Consider the following 20,168-nt stretch of genomic DNA (forward strand, 5'->3'; position numbering starts at 1 on the left):
AATTTTCGGTAAGCTTCATAGTGTCAAACTGGCACATTAAATATATCAGCGGCAAATATTAGCAATTAGGTAAAGCTTAAAACCTCAACGTCATCTTAAGTAGCTGGGTTACCCTCTATACAAAGCAAAGAGTAGTAATGCACAGAAAAAAATGTAAACATAAAAGTAAATACGATGCAAACTCAACACAGAGGAATGATTCTATATGGCAAATCTCAGATGGCAATAGTAAAAAAAAAATAACGTGCAGAAATTAACTGAATATGACAACAGAGAACAAAAAATAAAGAAAAACACAAAACCAAAAAATTCTAAAAAAATCATGCAAAAAAAATTTAAATTAAATATGACCTTTAGAGTCCTTTGGATTTATTTATTACATGCAGGTATCATATTCCTGTGTTTTTGTTTAATAATTCATCCCTGACAAGTGCCGCCTGAGCAACACAAGCTCCACTCTCTATCAGCTGCGTGAACTCTCAGTGGACACTGAAGCTTTCTCTCCCATCCTGCTCCTCCTCCCTCGCCTGCTTCCCTCCAGTATCCCGGCTCCCTCTCCTCTCCTCTGCACCTGCTCCTCCCCTCCTGCCTCGCTTATTATCCTCAGACTCGGATCTGCGCTCCATCCTCGCCAAGTGATGCTCCTCGGTGGGGCTTCATCGATGCACGGAGCTACGCCGTGGTCTGGTTTCCTCCGAGGGGAAACGCGCACTGAGCGGCGGCCGAACATGGGAATTTGATGGGGGGTTTTCTGAGGGAGTGAGCCGGAGGAGGGAAGGACGACGAGGAGGCGCAGAGGTCCCATCAGAGAGCGGCGAAGGACTTGGAGCAAGAGGGGGAGGAGGAGGGAGGACTCCGGGGAAGCGGGACGCAGAGGATGGCTTACAAGCTTTGATCCGGAGTTTGATCCGGATTTCGGAGGAAAAAATTAGATTTCTTTTTTATCTTGGAGTTTCTGGTTCCTTTCTCTTTGTGATGGAGTGATACAAAGAGCGCGCTGTAAGTTAAGGTCCGCCATGAAATCAGTGTTTTTTAGTCGCTTCTTCATCCTCTTGCCCTGGGTCCTTATTGTCATCATAATGATCGACATCGACAGTAAAAGGGCGATCCGGGCTCCGGCGGCAGGGCGGACCGGCAGGGCGCAGCGGAACCCCCGGGGAGGCTCACCGGGAGCCGGCGGCGCCCAGAACCAGTCATTGCTGCCCATCATCTACGCCATCACCCCGACGTACAGCCGCCCGGTGCAGAAAGCCGAGCTGACCCGGTTGGCCCACGTCTTCCGCCAGGTGCCCAGAATCCACTGGATCGTCGTGGAGGACTCGACTTCCCGCACCGACCTGGTGACGCGCTTCTTGGCCCGGAGCGGCGTGCCATACACGCACCTGCACGTGTTCACTCCCCGCAGGTTCAAGCGCGCCGGGATGCCACGCGCCACCGAGCAGAGGAACGCGGCTCTCGCGTGGCTCAGGCAGCACCGCGGCAAGCGCGACTCCGGCGTGGTTTTTTTCGCGGATGACGACAACACGTACAGCCTGGAGCTGTTCGAGGAGGTAACCTCTTACCTGTTCATCAGCTCATCTTCATCATCCATCACCAGAGGGGATACTTTGATTTTAAATTAAAGATTCAAAAGTTGGCGTGCCGTGGTGGAGTAGGGGATAGTGCGACCCATGTCTGGAGGCCTTGAGTCCTCAACGTGGCTGTCGCGGGTTCGACTCTTGGACCCGGTGATGTTTGCCGCATGTCTTCCCCCTTTCCTGTCAGCCTACTTTCATATAAGGGACAAAAGACCCCTGGAAGGGCACAAAAACAAGTTAATTTATATCTGCTTAAATAGGCTAATAATAAAAACCCACCAAAGTGGTGTTTTTCACTTGTTTAAATCAAACTAAATTCGTAACTTTTAAATTTTTCTTTTAATAAAATATAAATAATTTATAACCCCAGTGAAAAATAATCGGATATATTTGAAATTGGATATATTTCTCTTAAATACATTTCCAATATGTTACCAATTGGATGCACTTTTTGATCCATTTTAAATTTAAGCAAATATTTAAAAACATGCTTCTACTATGTCAAATCTACATGGACTTTATTTTAAAAGTCTATTTTTCTAAAATATATTTTACACTTAATATGCTTTGAATGTATTACTAAAAGTATACTTTAGATAATCCTTTTTAAAATACAGTTTGCATGCAGTTTAAAAAAGAATATTTTAGATGCACATTTTAAAAACATTGCAAATATACTTTTCAGAAGGTAGTTGAGGTTTGAAGATGTTAATTTGGAAGACTGTTGACTTAATAGTTGTCCAGCAGACAGGTATTAAAGAAGGGATGTTATTTCCATACATGTTTATGGAAAGTTGAGTGGAAGGAAAAAGTTGGATGAAAAATGTGCAGGTGCAAAGAAGAAAATGGTTGGCTGGACTGTTGCCTGGTGGTCCAGGGCTCTCTTCTGAAAAAAGTGACGATGAATTTTGCTTTTATTTTTAAAAATCAAGGTCCAAAAAAATTAACAGAAATGGAAAAACACATAATTAGAGTTCCCGAAGTTTCCATTTCACGAAGATGCCGTAGTGTTGATGTACTGTTACATATCAAGCTGTATGAAGATTTATTTTTCCAGCACCTGCTTATGGCTGGAAATATAACATTGATTTTACTATTTTTAATTTGGCAGCAAATCCAGGCAGAGTTTGTTTAAAAAAAGGAAAATGACACAGCATGAGACGAGAATTCACGAGATGAGGGCAGATATTATAGTAACCTGAGTTTTCTTTAGCAGAACCAAGCCAGCTGCATTGATGCACAATTATTTTGAGGGAAAAATGCAATAAATTTTACACTTTTTTAGTCATATTTAACCTGTTTTAATCTATATAGAGGCTACAAAGTGAAGCTGTCAGATAAAATTGAATGCCGAGTAAAAACGTAGAAATTTTAGAGCTGCTGGGTTTTCCCCCTGTGATCCTGATGGATTTTCACTGGAAGACTGCAGAAACGTTTCACCGCCCCGTAAAGCGGCGCCTCTTAATAATGTAGTATGTTCAAAGTGAGAAACGGCTGATGGATTTACAGTAAATGCATCAGAAATTACTGTAGAACCAAAGGACAACAATTTTTAAAATGAATATTTTAAATGCATTGTATTGAGTACAAAACACTTACCTAATTGTGTTATTTTATTTTATTTATTCTAGATTTTTTTCTTACCTGCAGTAGTAACACTTTCATACATTTATATGTATTTATAGTCACAGTTATAGTTTTTCAGTATTCTTTTTGTGTAGCCAAGCAGTAATATTTTGTTGTCAAATCCACTGGTGTCTTTTTCCAGTGACAATAAAGTCAGTCTAAGTTTCCTAAGTTTATTATCTTCCATAAATTATGAAGAAACAAACTGGTTTCCAGTTTAATAGTGCTTATTTGTATCTATTTCACCATTTTTTGCATCCAGACCAACTTATTTTGGTTCTATTTCAAAACCTGAACATTTTAGACTTCTAAGCTTGATTTTTTAAATTGAAGTATTTGAACTTTTTTGTTTCCAAAAACCAATCAGGAGTTTCTAGTCTATATTTACTAACCCAGACTCAGTCTCTGTCAGTCACGTAAAAGTCAAAACAATCAGTGACATGGAATTGATTTAAAAGTAAAGTTGTGATGTTGGAAATCAAAGTTAAAGGACTCAATCTAAAATCTTTTCGAAAAGTCGTTTATAAGATCTTTAAATTTTTGAAAATCTCCTGCATATTAAGTAAGGATTAAAGACTGGAATCTCAAATATTTAATTAACACTCAGTTTAACTTTTTCCACACTTATTAAAATCAAACTCTATATTTTTCTGACTTTTCCAGATTTCATAAAAAGCTAGAATTACTGCATTTACACAATAACGTTAAATCAAAATGTACAATCTTACTACTTCAAACCAGAAAGGAGTAAACATTGTTATTGCAGCTAAAACATATGTATTATTTACCATTATTTCTAAGTTTTCTCTAACATTTACTTCTTTTTTTTGACTCTCTTTACAGAGAAACACCGATTTTAATTAGTTAATGTTTTAAAACAATGTTAGTTTTTAAAAAAGAACCAGGATGCTCCTATAGTTTCCACACCATAACTGCTTATGTTTGCAGTTTCCTGATTGCTGAAAATGTGTTTTCATTCTACCAGCTGACCAACAGTGCGCAGCAACATGTGGGAAAAAGGTATGCTTCATAAAGACTTGATCTTCAACCTCCCATTCATCAGTAAAGTTATTGAAAAAGCTGTTTAAACAGTTAAATAGCTTCCTAACGATAACCAACTGCTTTGACTCCTTCCAGTCTGGTTTCCGGTCTCACCACAGCACCGAAACTGCCCTCGTCAAAGTGTTCAATGACATCCATATAAATACGGATTGTGGGAGAACCACAGTGCTGGTTCTGTTGGACCTCAGTGCAGCTTTTGACACTGTTGACCATGAAATATTACTGAATCGACTGGAGAGTTGGGTCGGACTCTCCGGTCCGGTGCTTAACTTGTTTGAATCTTACATAAAGAACAGGTATTTCTTTGTTTCAATTGGAAACTTCTCATCAAAGAGGTCAGAGGTCACATGTGGGGTACCCCAAGGTTCACTCCTTGGACCCCTCTTATTCAATATCTATATGCTCCCACTAGCTCAGGTTATAACAGGAAATAATATCAGCTACCATAACTATGCAGATAACACACAGCTCTACATTACGACGTCACCAGGTGACTTTGGATCTAAAGAGGAACGATCTAGAGTTATAGATCTAGAGTCAGTGCACAGCTTCAGCTATTACAACTAAAAACCAGCGATCAGGCCCGAAACCTGGGATTAGTGATGGACTCTGACCTGAACATTCAGAGCCACATAAAGACAGTCACAAAGTCGGCCTTCTATCACCTGAAGAACATTTCCAGGATTAAAGGACTAATGTCTCAGCCAGATCTAGAGAAACTCATCCATGCGTTTATCTTCAGTCGTATTGATTATTGTAATGGCGTCTTCACAGGTCTGTCCAACAAATCAATCAAACAACTGCAGCTGATCCAGAATGCTGCTGCTCGCGTTCTCACTAAAACCAGGAAGATAGAGCACATAACACCAGTTTTAAAGTCCCTCCACTGGCTCCCTGTAGCTCAAAGAATAGACTTTAAAATACTGTTGTTAGTTTATAAATCACTGAATGGTTTAGCACCACAATACATTAAAGATTTGCTGCTGTTGTATCAACCTTCCAGATGCAGAGCAGTTGGTTCTGGTCTGCTCTGCATCCCCAGAACCAGAACCAAACGAGGAGAAGCAGCATTCAGCATCTATGCACCACAAATTTGGAACAAACTTCCAGAAGACTGCAAAACAGCTGAAACACTGACTTCCTTTAAATCTCAACTAAAAACACACCTATTTAGGATTGTATTTTAAACATAGTCAATTACAAATTTAATGATGGAACTTGACTAAATGTCATGTTTTGATTGTTCATTCTATGTTGCAATTGCACAAAAATCCGTGAGGGACGGCGGAGTCCCAGGACGAAATTCTGTGAAAGAGGTGTATGGAGCTTCTTGTCAGAAGCGAATGACTGAGGGTCATTGCGCGTAACACAAACCCTGTAAATTCTACACACTAACAGGTGCTATAGAACTGATCAAAATTCTGTGAAAGAGATGTACGGAGCCTGGTGCCGGAAGCCCTTTGAAAGGCTGTTTACATCGTTTCAAACTGTGTGATTGTGAGCGTGAGTGGGAATAAAAATAGCAATAGGTATTTTGTTCCATATTACACAGTAGGAGTGTAACCGGTAAACCTTTTATGGATGCAAACTTGACTAAAAGCCAACCTGTTTGGGATTGGATTTAAAACATAATCAATTATAAATTTATTGACAGAACTTGACTCATTGTCATGTTTTGATTATTGATTCTATGTTGATTCTAAAACTCATTTTAGTCTAATTTAAACGACGGTGCACCACTGGATGACAAAAAAAGAGCTGTTTTGACATTGCAACTTTTTAAAAAATTAAGTTTAGCTTGATATCAGTAATCGCCCTCTGCATAATTAATCATAACATTGGATGTTAAACCCTAAAAAACATTAAACCACGCTGACCGGCTGCAGGCTGCATGAAACAGCATGATGCATCGGTATCGATCCTGCGTATTGGCAAACAACAACATGTAATCAACTCTTCATCCAAGATGGTGTTCATGCGTTGCATGTTTATGCGTCTGAAACGTTTCCTCAGCATTGCTGCAAAGCTCCTTCCTTGTAGGTGATGATGTGGGGCCATAAAGCTTCAGCAGATGCAGCAAAACAATCTTCAGGCTCTCTGTTGTATAATCTGGAAGAATGGGGTTGATTGCTGATTGCTCCTCACTCTGATTGCTGCCTTTCATCGAAAGCTGCCTCTGAACATGGAACAACTTTCATCATCCTCATCTACAGTCAGAGATTTCTTTTCTTTCTTTTTTTCTTTTTTTTAGTTAAATAGGCTTTTAAAGTTAATTTGCTACATTTGCTGCTCTTTTTATTCCTTTCCATTACCTGATGCAGAGGAGAAAAAGCTAAGATGCACTCACATAAAGTTGATTTGATTATGTGTTCCCTGAGTTGAGGATGTATAAATCATAAAAATGTAAAAGCTCTGTAGATCCTAAAGAATCCTCCTATTTTTCAGTTGCATTACTCAATACTTTTCAACAACGAATAAACCTCTTACAGTATAGTGACGTTTTGTTCACATTATGAGTAACTATAATTAAACTAAAAGTTGCTTCTATCATTTCTACCAATTTGTTTCAAACCACTTCCTATTTATGGATTTTTCTGTGGAAATTACTTGAGGAACACCTGGATATTTACACGTTTTTTATGCATTTGAACAAAAATGCAGCTTGTAAAGCTTCTTAAAGATTCTTAGCCACAATGCTACTTAACATGCTATTGACTGATCTTTGCAAAGCAACCAATCCAGCAGCGGCATTTATTTTCTTCTCGCTGATTGGCTGAAACTTCAAAAGATAAGGAAGACCGTAGCTATTAGCTTCTGCAGTAGTGCTAAAGTGGTATATTTTATGTATTTTTTTAGTAATCAACACATTGTCTAGTGCTGAGGCTACCACTACTTCTATGATTGTTTCAAAACTAGTTATATTGATTCTTTGGTTATAATTATCCTATATATAAAATAAATAAATAAAAAATAAATAAATCTTTAGGTAAATTATTCATATTGTGTTTTATGCCTGACATGCACATTATTAGGAGTGCAATTCTCGAGTGTTAAACAGGATTATGCTAATTGAACATGTAGCGAAGGAAACATCACTTCCACTAGTGATCAGGGGGGATAAACATTGATTAATTCAATCATATTACAGGGGTCTTTACAAGACAAATAAGCCCAGTTTATATCCAGAGAATTACAATATGATCCAGGCAAATAACCCAGTCATATGGTTGGATTTAAATTACGATGCTAACACAGTGTGTCCCCATTTTATTTAAACTCAATATAGACCTTTCTAGTAACCTCATAACAAGACAAACGTTATCAGAACTTAGAAATATGTATTTTTTATATTGATGAATTCCCTTTTGTTGAGTTATAAAGGAAAAAAAATGCTAGGAAACTGGAGTAGTGATTTAAAAGTGTTGGCATTAATGTTGTCTATGGAGCCCTTGCATGTTATTGTTTACATTCAGACATTTTGCATAACGCTGGAGAGCAAAAGGACGATTCTTTTAAATGTCATCCTCTAGATCAGCTACCACTACTATTAGCTAATCTAACGCAGCTGTTTAGATTAGCTAATTTAAACACCTGGTCTGCTGATGATCTGGCAGAGTTGGTGTTTTAAGTTGCCTTTTTTATTATTTTGTAACTGAACTAAAACACATCGAATTCCACATCACATCTACATGTTAAGGTTATCATAGTCAAGCTAGCATAACTGTCAGGATCTGTGTTTTTGTATGTGTTTATTTTGAGTCTCCGTGTTGTCCTGTCTCCCCTTGATTGTTCCCCAGGTGTGTCTCGTTTCTGTGATTACCCTCTGTGTATTTAACCCCACCTGTGTCCTTTGTTCCTAGTGGGGTCCTTGTTGAGCAGTTGTGTATTATCGTTTGTCCTTTGTATGTCATGTTGCTACCAGTGCTGAGCCTCTGCCTTCCGCTCCGCTGTGCTGCCAGGATTTTGGACTGTTTTGGATTTGTTTGTACCTCATTCTCATCATTAAAACCACATTTTTTCATCTCATTCTGGTTCCACCGTGTTTTGCCTCACCACTTCACACCGCACTTCATGACAATAACTGAACCTCTTCCTTCTCCGTTGCTTTTATTTTTCTTAATTAAAACTTTTTCTTGACCTCGTCAACTAGTTTTCTCAGTGTTGACAATTAGTAGCACAGCTCTGTGTCCCTGTTTCATTTACATCTTAAATGTAATCTTAGGCTTACATTTAAGATTTAGTTTATTATTATTGACAACCAAAACCAGAAGTGCCATACTGGGTTAAACGTTTTGATTACTGATTCAAACCATCACCTTCAAGGTCATGATTGATCAATAAAACCAGTCAATGAAAGTCCATCCTAACCTACAAACCTGTTGCTTCCCAGAATGCAACTCTTCACTAGAAATCTTCACCACTTTACCCTCACAGAGCTGCAGTCTACTCTGCTTTGACACAGAGTAGAGTTAAACTAGAAAATTCCTGAAGAAATTTAACTGGGGCCTGCCAAAGTGTGCCCGTCGGTTTGGACCCAGCGTTCTGATGCTAACAATTTGCATCAATGCTAAAGAAAGCTGCAATGTAATCAATAGCATGTGGAGAATCACAAGAATGTTAAGTAAGCTGGACATGCAACATTCAGTATGATAAAGCAAGTGCATTAGCTAAAATGAGCAAATATGCTAATATAAGCATAAATACTTTCAGTAGCATGTGGGGTATCATTAGAATGTTTACTGTCATTTACTTACTCCATTAAGTATACTAAACATGGCTAATAAGTCTGAAAAATAGAAAATAGCTTATTTAAGCTAAAAGGCTAATGCTAATGAACTGCCTTGCTGCGCAAGGCAGTTCCCTAACCTCGGATAAACAGATAATGCAGAATGATATCACTGCAGGTGCACTGTCCAGAGGGGCATTTTGAGGCTTTTATTTTGAAATTTGCAGTAAGCTTCATATTAAATGCCCACACTAATCCAATGTGTAAGAGTGGTTTGGAGAAACCAGTCACATAAAGCCTAAAAGAGCAATTACATGATGTAAAAATTCCCAAGGCTTTTATTTTGAAATTTTTGTTAAGCTTCATTTGAAAGGGTCAAAGTCATCCCATGTGTAACAGTCATTGGATTAAATCAGTCATATAACGCTCAAAAAAGCAATGACCTGATGTAAAAATTTTCAAGGGCTTTTATTTTGAAATTTTCAGTAAGCTTCATTTCAAAGGGCTAGACTCATCCCATGTGTAACAGTGACAGGGTTAAATTAGTTATATACAGCCCATAGCAGCAAGTTTTTCTAAAGGCCATCTCAGTCCTCCTCTGTTTTAACTGAACTAGTAGTTCGAACTACAGTGATGCGATTTGAAGTCCTCAGCAGCTCTCCTGCTCTGGGTTCCGCTGCCATGGTAAATAATCCTCTCTGCCAGCTGTGAGTGAGACATCCAGGGGAGACAATTCTCTGTTTGAGCCAGCCAGTTTGACTAAAAAAGCATGGCAAAAACTGTTTCCGTCGGGAACCGTAATACATATTCGAAAACCGCTTGAAGCATATGAGAGGGCAATTTGTCGTCTCACATAGTCCCGCCATTCATATCTCTACCTCACAGTATTAACAGCGATGAGATAAAAAAGTGTGTGCCAAGGTCTGAAATTTATCAGAAATACATGGAAGTGAATCAGTGAGATCTGTCTGCTACCCTGGCGCATGACTTTGCTCTGAAGCACCTGGAGAGAAAACTGTAAGCGCTAGATAATTTTTGAAAACATTTGACCGGAGCAGGCACGCGTATCAATGTCATGACCAAGTTTGATACCAATCATGCAATATTTGTGAGCGTGAGGGCGAGTTAAAAATGATTTGGGGTCGAAATTTCACTCTGACTCTCACTCTAGCGGAGCGCCTTCACACTCTGATTTTTCCAAAATCAAAAACTTTGGGTCGCTTAGAAAGAAGTTGTGGACAAACCATAATACATATTGACGTGCTGTCTTCACTTTAAAAGAGATCACGGACGTATCTACAAAATGAAGTTTGAATGGCGTCTCTACATAAGGTTATGACGACACAGAAAATCCTCAAAAATAGGGTATTTTCAGGATTTACTGGTTGCCTCGTCCCCTTGACGACGAGACTTGCACCTGGTGAGCTCGTTAGTGATTTTGGGGTCGTTTTTTTCTTTTTAAGTAGCCAAGGTAACTCCAAATACCACCAAAAGTAATAGCTCCTTCCGGAACGAGCCGCACGTTTTGATACCACTTTTGTGGGTGGGCTCAGAGCTGCACGAAAGCATTAACGGTAACGGAAGAATAATAAATAATACGTATTAAAGAAACATTCTATTGGGTGTAGAACAATAGGTGCCTGCCATGTAATGCATGGAGGCAGTGACTGACTTGCTTCGCAAGTCAGTCACTGCTCTCCTTATGCATTGCTATGGGCAGGCCCCAATTTGGTGTCTGTGGCTTAGCTTAAAGAGCATCTGTTTGATTTGTTGATAGGACAGTGTCTCCTCTGTGTCCTCCTTCCTATTTCATTACCCTGCTCCTGTGTGCAGGTAATGGCCTGTCATAGAGAGATAATAGGCTGTCACATGGTGGTAATAACCTGTAGAAACTGTTTGGCTGCCTTTAGAATGATGAGAGTAACTTCGCCTACAGTGGGAGGAAACATCACATTACTGGCTCTCAGATCATTTTAGAAAGAAAAATGCTTGGGAAAACATTTAAGCAGCCAAGATACTAAATTAGCATGACTACGGTACTTGTAAGTCATTGAGTCTTTATTAGTGGTGGCAGCTGTTGTTTTACTCTTAAAAACATGCGTCACATCTTGTAAACCCATGACTATGGTGAATGTTAGAACTCCTTTGCACTGGATGAACATCCTGCTGAGATTAGCCAGGAAGTGGATAATCTCAGCCGTCTTGGGGGGGGGGGGGCTTCAGGAGAACCGAGAACAGATTACTATGCATTAGATGTGATTCGCTATGGAGGGATCTGAGGATGGACAAACCCTGTATCAAAATGTGGAGCACCAATGATTTGGGGTCAATATGGACCAATCTGATATTAATATCTGTATTGGTTCTGATATTGATAAAAAATCTAGATCTGGTGGTATTAGTGACAATGTTCCCAATCCACAAGGATTCAATCATAGTCTAATTCTATGCTTGGTGCTCTGAGCGAAAATCTTCAAAAAGAAAAAATGTAATTTAATTGATTTATCGTTAATTCTACATCAACAATATAGGTTGGTGTGTAATCAACACCAACCTATGCGGCTATGACACTCCTGCCCAAATGTTGCAAAAATAACCTGACAATAAGGTTACTTAATCTCATGCTTTGATATGCTGACACTCTGTCTGCGCTGAAGATTAAACTCAGCTCTGGATGCTGATGGTAGATTCATTTCTGTCAAATCTATTTCATACCTGACAAACTTCTTTAAATCCCTGTGTTCCTTTACCACCTGATGAACATTTGATAAAAAAAACTTTTTTTTATTCATCTTATATAGTAAAATTAACATTATATGTTAAAATAACATAATTATTGAACTGAAAACATTGGCAGAATTCAGATAATGGATCAAAAACCCAGAATACTACAAAATGTCTTGCACCAAAAATATCTAAATTTTCTAAATTTTGCAGTAACTCGTATAGTGTGACTAAGGTGTTATTATATGAGAAACTATCACACACTGCTTTGGTTAGCAGTCGAGAAATAATTACAGATATTACAGAAATAAACTCTACCCTACGCCAACTGCATAAAAGGCGCCTGAGTCTTAGTGAGGAAAGAGAAATTAAGCAAGTAATAACATATTTTAATCACAATAAATCCCAAATGCATTTATTACTATAATCTGTTCAAATTTTAATCAACTCTACAACTAAGTTAGTGCGGACGTGGACACAATATCATTTCTTAAATTGAGTTACCTGCTGAATGGGGCTTGAGGGAACGGTGGGATGACTTTATTGCATGCAGTGCACAGCTCTGTTGTGTCTGTGCGGATGTTTCCAGATCCTTTCTGCAGCTATAATGTTTGTGCCGCAGGGAGCAGCTACTCACAATCAGCCATAAAGTGTGTTGGATATAAGTTCGCCGTTACACCCTGTTCACTGACACTGAAGTGGAAATAAAGGTCCAGTTTGATGCAAAGGGACAACGCTGACCCATCATCCCACTTAAACAGCAGTTTATTGTCTCAGTTTTTAGAAACTCTGTTACTGGAAAGGTCAGAGCTCCGAACACGTTCGCTTACATGGACATTAATTACGAGTCTGCTGCATGTTGCCTGGATTAAACCTGCTGACATTTAGAGAGTGCTTGACTTGCATGTCCGGCTGTAGAAGGTTAACTTCTTTCTGATTTGCAAAACAATGTGGATGCACTACCTTTCTCAGTATTCCACTCAGTTTTAGCTGCTCACCTTTTCTCACATCTGGATGCAAATGAGAGACTCAGCTGCTGTTCAATCATCCTCATTCTGGCTTGTTGATTACATCTGAGTTATTGTCCAGGTTGTAGAGACTCTCAGAAATCTCTACCACAAAGCAATGAACAAAATGTATTAAACCAGTCCTACTTTTCCTGTGTGTGAAATAGAAAATGTTTAACAGGCTTTTGCCTTCCTGATGTCTTTCTGCTGCAGAGGAGTCAGTGATCAAACAGATGCATTTGTAATTTCTGCACATTAGTCAGTACAGCTCTGAGTTTGGCATAGTCTATCAACTGCGCAGCACATTTTCTCAGCTGCCTTGCAGCACTTAATGGAGTTGCAGAAAAAGCACCAGTGCTCATTTAATCCCACTCATGCGGTTACATTTTGATTGCCCATTAGCACAGTTTGAGCTGCTGACTGCAGAGATTTCAGATAAATGCTTTTAGCAGCCAGCGGTAGCAAAGTGATTATGCAGTTTCAATCACAATGTTTTGTTTTATTTAAAAAAATAATCATTTAAATACTTTGGCTACATTAAATTATACTGTAAGAACTGCTAAATCAGGCAAAATGTTCCCACAACCCTATGATTTTGTTTTGAAACATTTTGGTATCAGAATAGTTTAACAAAGCCCAAACTGTAATTAAACAGTTTGGGTTTTGTTCAATCAATCAAGTTTATTTGTGCAGTTCTGCAGCAAGGCAGTTCAAAGTGCTTTACATCATAAAAACACAAAAATCAACAGTTGAAACATTACAAGTAAATGAACCCCGCCTCATTTAATTTAGCTTTGTGTAATTCCACTTTTACTGAAAGTAGGAGGCGAATTATATGGACACCAGGTGGTTAACATCTTTTCTGAACTTTAACCAACTTTCTGTCATTAATTTTAGCAGGAAAAATAAAACAAAACTCCTTTTAATTGTAATATCTGCAGATCAGGGCACCATAAAACTGATTTGCACAAGAATTTGAATTTTTCTGACTTCAAACAATCATACGTAGTTTTATTTTGTTAAAGTGCATCTGAGTGCACGACTTTAAAGTTGCAGTATCTAACTTTTTTTTTTATTATTATTTACACATTTTGGTAAAATTGTTATTATGAAGTGAGTTTAATATAATGCATATAAACTAAGAAAACTACACCACTCTGTCAGAAACAACCAAAGAGTCTTAGTGCTGTTAATCACTCCCGCATACGCGCTGCTCACACACTGGTTCACCACAACAGCCTGTCAGAAATGTTAAGGCTAGTTAGCTGCTCCACTGATGATAGCGGATAAATGATTTTCCTGTAATGGTAAGTTGTTTCTCTGCAAATTAACACATTTAGCAACTTGTAAATGAGGATGATTGACAGCACTAGGACCCTCCTCCTGGCTCTGATTGGTTGTTTTTGACTAGTAGCGGAGCATTTTTGCAAACCACACAAGAAGAAGGTGGTGAAGCTTGATTTTTTTTTTTCACATTTTCACAATTTTAAAAAATATGAAAAAAAATCTATTTTTATAAAAGTTACGTACTGCAACTTTAAGGTTTATTTCAAATCCTAATTAAGAGGAATTAGTCCCCCTCTTGTGTCTGCAATCTGAAACATCCCACAAAACATTCACACAAAATGAATTTTGTTGTTTGCTCATCTTTACATTTCTTTTCTCCGTCTTTTAACTTCTTGGCACAGGCACTTACACTCAGCTTCGAAACAAGCAACCAGGAAAAATTGAACCCTTCCAGTTCAGTTTCCCTCATATCTCCTGAAAACCTGAGTGAGGAAGTGGATGGTTTTCCATCTGAAAGCAGAGCTGTTCAGCTGCAGGAGTCTGTTCACTGGGGAACGCTTTCGTCAGAGCTTCTCTGAATAAATGAATTCCCCCGGCTCTGAAAGCGTCATAAAAGTCACCGTGACTTTTTTAGAGACCAGCTACTGTGGCGAATGCTCTTTTGCTCAAGTTTTATTCTGGGACAACTTCCTTGGATAGAGTCATGAAGGTGCAGGGGATTTTTTTTGGTCACTGAAGTCAGATTAATCTTTGAAACCAAAACATTTAGCACATTTAATTCTTGATGAAGGTCTAGGGGTTCAGATCAGTGAACAGTAGGATGATGGAGGGTTGATATGGAGAGAAGCAAGAGAAACAAAGGGAGGAAGGTGAAATGAGAAAAAGATTATTTTGAGAGCAATTATTGTAAAGGTGTGGAAAGAGAAGCGATGGGCTGTAATGTCAGGGAAGTGAAGCAGAAAGGAGAAACTCCTGAGTGAGAGAAATGTTTCCCGTTCAGGGCAGGGGGCAGATAACAGTGGGGGAATAGTGCTAGGGTTATAGAAAGGCCGGGGGCTTTTAGAGGTAAGTGTAAATGCAAAAGTGCTGTTACACACCTCAGCTCTGCGTTTCTTTTTAATGGCACTTTATAAAAGTATTCACATGCCAGAAACCTCTTCATATTTTGTCACATAACCACAAACTTTTATCGGGATTTTCTTTTGGGATTGGATGGAAATGCAAGACAAAACATACATAGTTTCTCAATATTTATTCTACAAATACAAATATTCCAAATGTGGCATTGGTATTCATCTTTCAGCTGAATACTGAATACTCCAAATATGGCCACGAACCATGAGGCCAATATTGTTGAGATCATGTCGCACACATTCAAATTTTCTATTAAAGCTGACCTATTATGCTTCATGAGGCCAATATTGTTTAGTTTTGTTTGCAAACCTGTGTTTGTTACAGGAAACCCAACTTCACATTGCATTGAACAAAGTGAAACACGGTGGTGGCTGCATCATGCTGCAGGATGGGGGTGGGGGGTTTTCAGCAGAGACAGGAAAATTTGTCAGAAATTGTGTGAAAATGGAGCAAAAATACAAGATAATCCTAGAAGAAAACCTGTTAAAGGCTGTGTGAGTTGCAAACCCTTAGCTGAGATCAAACTATATTTGTGTTCTTAAATGGCCTAGTCAAAGTCCCCAGCTAAATCCAATTGAAATTCTGTGAGATGACATAACTTACAAAGCTCCCCATGTAAGTTGGAACTTTTTTTGCTAAAGTGTTTCCGCCCAGATGTGGAAAATTTAGAGAAAAAGTTAATATTTTTGCAAGGCACTTCTCACTTTAAAGAAAATGAAGTTCCAGATATCTGAGAACCATTTTTATTATTCATTAAATAAAAATGTAACACAATGAAACTCAAATGTTTTCTTTTATTCCTAATAATCTTTTACTCTCGCTGACATTCTGCAGCTGCATTTTTTATCATTTATATTCTTTATTAATTGAAGAAACCCAACTGTTGAAGCTTGCTTTGCTCTTTCTGTTCTGTTCTCAGCATGGTTTTGGTTAATTCTGCAAACTCAGGAAAACTTACATGAAAAGAATGACAACAAAGCACTGGAAATATATTTATAAAAATGATATTTATAAAAGAGTGAGGAAATCCAGAGCATTTGAGCAGCATAATTAGGATTTGCTTTAGAGAAAAACTGATATTCACAGATTAAAAGGGTCTTTGGTTGACTGACTTGACATTTTAATACCTTTTTTAAGTTTTTGCACAGTTTAAAATGAATTATTTTCAGTATAATTTTAGCTTGAGTGTGAGCTCATGTCTCACGCATTCAAATTTTCTATTAAAGCTGACCTATTATGCTTCTTTGATCCGGTTATGCTAGGTCTCTGGGTTATGCGAAACATGTTCAGCACATTTTTGTGCACAAAATCATTCCTAAGATTTTAGTCTATTTAGGTTTTAGACTAACCTATTCACGTTAGTCTATTTAGTCTAAGATTTTGGTCAATTCTGCCTATTTTGATTTACTTTCTGAAGGAAATGTTTTAGGGCCTCTGTCACTTTAAATCCAAATAAGTTGCTGCTTGCCACACACACCCCGCCCCAACTCAACATTTACACATGGAAATGCTTGGGTTGCTAGGTGACTGGTGGAACTCTGCTGGGGTTGCTAGGTAACAGTGTGATGCATGTCAAATGTTTTTAGAAGAACTAGAAACATAAATTGAAGTATAAAAACTTACAAAATGTGAATGTCCCTTTTTAGGAAAATAGTCCAGAGTGGAACAACTACATCGCCTAATTATTTCAGAAAGCCAAGTACAGACATTCAAATATTATTTCACTTTCCCTGCAAAAACTATGAGAATCACCATAGCAACTGGTGACTTGTCATTTTTATCACTGATTCCTATATTGCTTTAAAATATTTAATAAACAAAACTCTGGGAATTTTGTTTGATTTGGGAAATAAAAGCTGCGGACAAAAGACGGACACTTTTAGCTTTCATCGTCTTTCTTACTCAAGCCCAAGTTTGTTCTGCAGTGAAAAGCTGCTATGGAAAGTTTAGTGGAGTAAAACCTGATATCTATTTAACAGGCTTCTCCTCTTCGTTCTCCCGTCGGTTCAGGCTGAACAGCCAGGTCCAACGTGGCAAACAATCTTTGAGGTGAATTTAAAAAAATAATTTCAGACTCAGCTGAGCGCGTGACAGCCTCCAAGTCCTGACAAATTACGGCGCCGGTGGCTCAGTGAGTAAAGGCCCACTACATATTTACAAGTAAACAAAAGAAAAGCTTGGGGTGAAAAATGCAGAGCTGTGAGGTTTCGCATTTTTCATTTGACTCACACAGAGGACCCTCTGTCTTGAAGCGACTCCCTTCTCTGGAAACAAAAAGGTGAGAAGTGAACCGTGTACACACAAAGACACTCTTAATGATGAAGTTTATGAAATCCATTATGGATGTTCTCGTTTCCTCAGAGGAAGAGAGAGAGAGAGAGACCTAACTGTGTTGTTTTCTCTGTGGGATGAGAGTTTGGGGGGCCGAGTGTGATTTTAATCAAGTGTATTTTTATCTCTGAGATTTTAATATGCATGGCACAGGCAATCAGAGTCAGAGAGGGACGAAATGAGCAGGGGGAAAATGAATGAATCAAATTAGTGGGGCTGCGGGAGAACGGTGAAACTGATGCAATGGTGCATGATATGTGTGCAGGCTGGAGCTGTGAGGGGGTTTATGTGAGAAACTAAATAAAAAGATTCACTCCCAGATTATGAAGAAGAATATACAAGCTATACATCACCCATCTCAAAGCTCTGCAAAATGCCTGAGCTGCACTTGTCTATGCCAGAGGCGATGGAGGATTGTTTCAAAGTGGATGAAGTAATAAAGAAGAACTGCAGCTAAATTTTCATCTCAAATCAAATATTTGATCCATTTTTTCCCCAGTTTGGTGCGCCAAGAAAGTAATACAACAAATACATTTTAGTTCGTATGGATTTTCTGATTCCTCTCATTTTTTCAGAATTATTTTATCGGCACGCTCAAGTGGTATATTAAAAAACCCCTGAGTTTTTCAGTAATCACTGCAGCTTTTTATTTAGCCATTTAGACTAGCTGGCATTTAAAGCAGCTGGAAGGGGCCACGCATCACCAGAAAGCATGAGATAATAGCAGCAGTGGTTCATAAGGGAGACACTCAGCCTCTGCTGCACAACTGGACTGGAAATAAAATGAATGTGGACAACAGCCAGGAAGCAGAGAAGCCAAATTACTTGTTTGGATTTAGGCGTGGAAAGACCAACTGCACATCTGCAGTCGGAGCTACCAGGTGAGGATAAAGTGTGGAAGCTATTAAAAAGCAAACTCCTGAAGGAAAAGAAATAATAATTTTGAATATGTTCCATTGTCAAGACCAATTTTGCTGGGATTCCTCCTGGGTGGTGTGTTTACTGCAGCATAAGTCTTCTATTTAACCAGGAAAGGCCGAGAGAGATGCAGAATTTCATCTGCAAAGATATCCAGAGCAAGATGACAGCACATACATAAACAGCATAAAATATCAACAGCAACAAAAAATGTAAATAAAGAGTAAAAATATAAAATATGCATCCGTTTTTTTTTTGTTCATTTTTATCTCACTCAATGAGTCAAGTTTGGTCAAATCTAGCTGATTGTGGAGCTGCTGTGCTCTGCAAAAACACAAAATCTTACCAAGTATTTTTGGTCTAGTTTCCAGTACAAACCTGAAGTAAGACAAACTAACTTACAAGCAACTTTTAAGCAACATGTAGAGGCTTGTTTTAAGTAAATAATTCCTTGATATTGAAGAAAAAGTTCTAGTTCCAATTGGTAAATTACTCCGCTGTGCCGTTACCTAGCAACCAAAGCCAAGCCCAGCCCGTCGCCTAGCAACCCAGTTCTAGTTCCATTGGCAGATTGTTTCACTTATAACAAGACATTTTTTCCATGTTATAGTGAAAAATGTACTTCTTAATTAATATTATTTACTTTAAACAAGCTCTATATATTTCTGAAAATTTACTTGTAAGTTAGTTTTTCTTATTTCAAGTTTACTATGATATTTATATATTTACACTAGAAACTAGGCTAAAAATACTTGGTAAGATTTTGTGTTTTTGCAGTGTGAATGAGTCGAAGGTCATTTTCTTGACTCAAAAGAAAGATTAATGTAAATTGTGAAAATGAATTGAGTTTTTTTTATCAGCTGCTTGACGTTAGAATTGAAGAAGAGAGAATAATCAATCATACATAACAGATAGCAGGAGTTCAGGGTTAAATTAGAGAACGACAGACATCTTGCTTTAGATTTGCACAAAATCTTAATTTCTCTTTTCCCATAATTTCTAGATGCCCAAATGCAATGATTTGCCTTTATGTAATAATTTGTGTTTGCAGTCAGCAGCAAATTCCAGAAATTGTTTTGTGTTTCTGTCATAATATTTTGATTGTGCTGCTGGTCGTCAGTTTCAATTAACTATTTGTACAATAAAAAACAGTTGCTGCTTTTCCATTACAAATGTGCAGAAGACTTTGTCTATTGTCAAAAAAACACAACAAACACAAAAGTGACGTTCTCATTAAATACAAAACACAATTAAAATCACATGTGAAAAAGTTTTTTGACGTGATAAATCATTAAAAAAACGTGACGTGTCATCATCCTCCAACTACTTCCTGTCGTCGTCGTGTTTGTAATTTGCTCCAGTGACAAGTCCTGTGACTTGTGATGAGGAAGAAAGTGTTTCCATTGCAGTAGTACGAAATAAACCAAGATGTAAAAAAAAAAAAACGTCATCCAATCATCAAAACTTTTGATGTTTTTCCAAATTGACACATTTCCAAACAGCAAATTTATTTTAAAAATGTCAAATTGTGCAATTATATCATCAACAGAAACACAATTACAAGCACAACATGATTCCTACTACTGCAATAAGAATTTATTCTGAAAGTAGCCACAGTTATGCTGAGGTATACCTGGCATTTTATTCGTCTCTATCTGTCTTCCCGTTTTTATTTTTTATGTGCACTTTCTTTGTGTAGATAAAGCTCTCTGTAATGCGTTTGTGCTGCAAACTTTTCTGCTGCCACCCATAATCTGCAGACTGCGGCGTGAGTTA

At 38.1% G+C, this 20,168-nt stretch overlaps 1 protein-coding gene across 1 annotated transcript in view; it reads left to right on the forward strand.

Moving 5' to 3' along the window:
• The first annotated feature begins 486 nt into the window (after positions 1-486).
• The window catches only part of b3gat2 (beta-1,3-glucuronyltransferase 2 (glucuronosyltransferase S)), a 47,383-nt gene continuing 27,701 nt past the window's right edge, over positions 487-20,168 (forward strand). The window contains exon 1 of the mRNA XM_044136013.1: positions 487-1,550. Coding sequence (XP_043991948.1) covers positions 1,017-1,550 — 534 coding nt within the window. The 5' untranslated portion in view covers positions 487-1,016. The remainder of the gene's footprint in view (positions 1,551-20,168) is intronic.

Source organism: Gambusia affinis, linkage group LG13 (genome assembly GCF_019740435.1).
Source record: "Gambusia affinis linkage group LG13, SWU_Gaff_1.0, whole genome shotgun sequence".
In the NCBI taxonomy this organism is placed as follows: Eukaryota; Metazoa; Chordata; class Actinopteri; order Cyprinodontiformes; family Poeciliidae; genus Gambusia; species Gambusia affinis.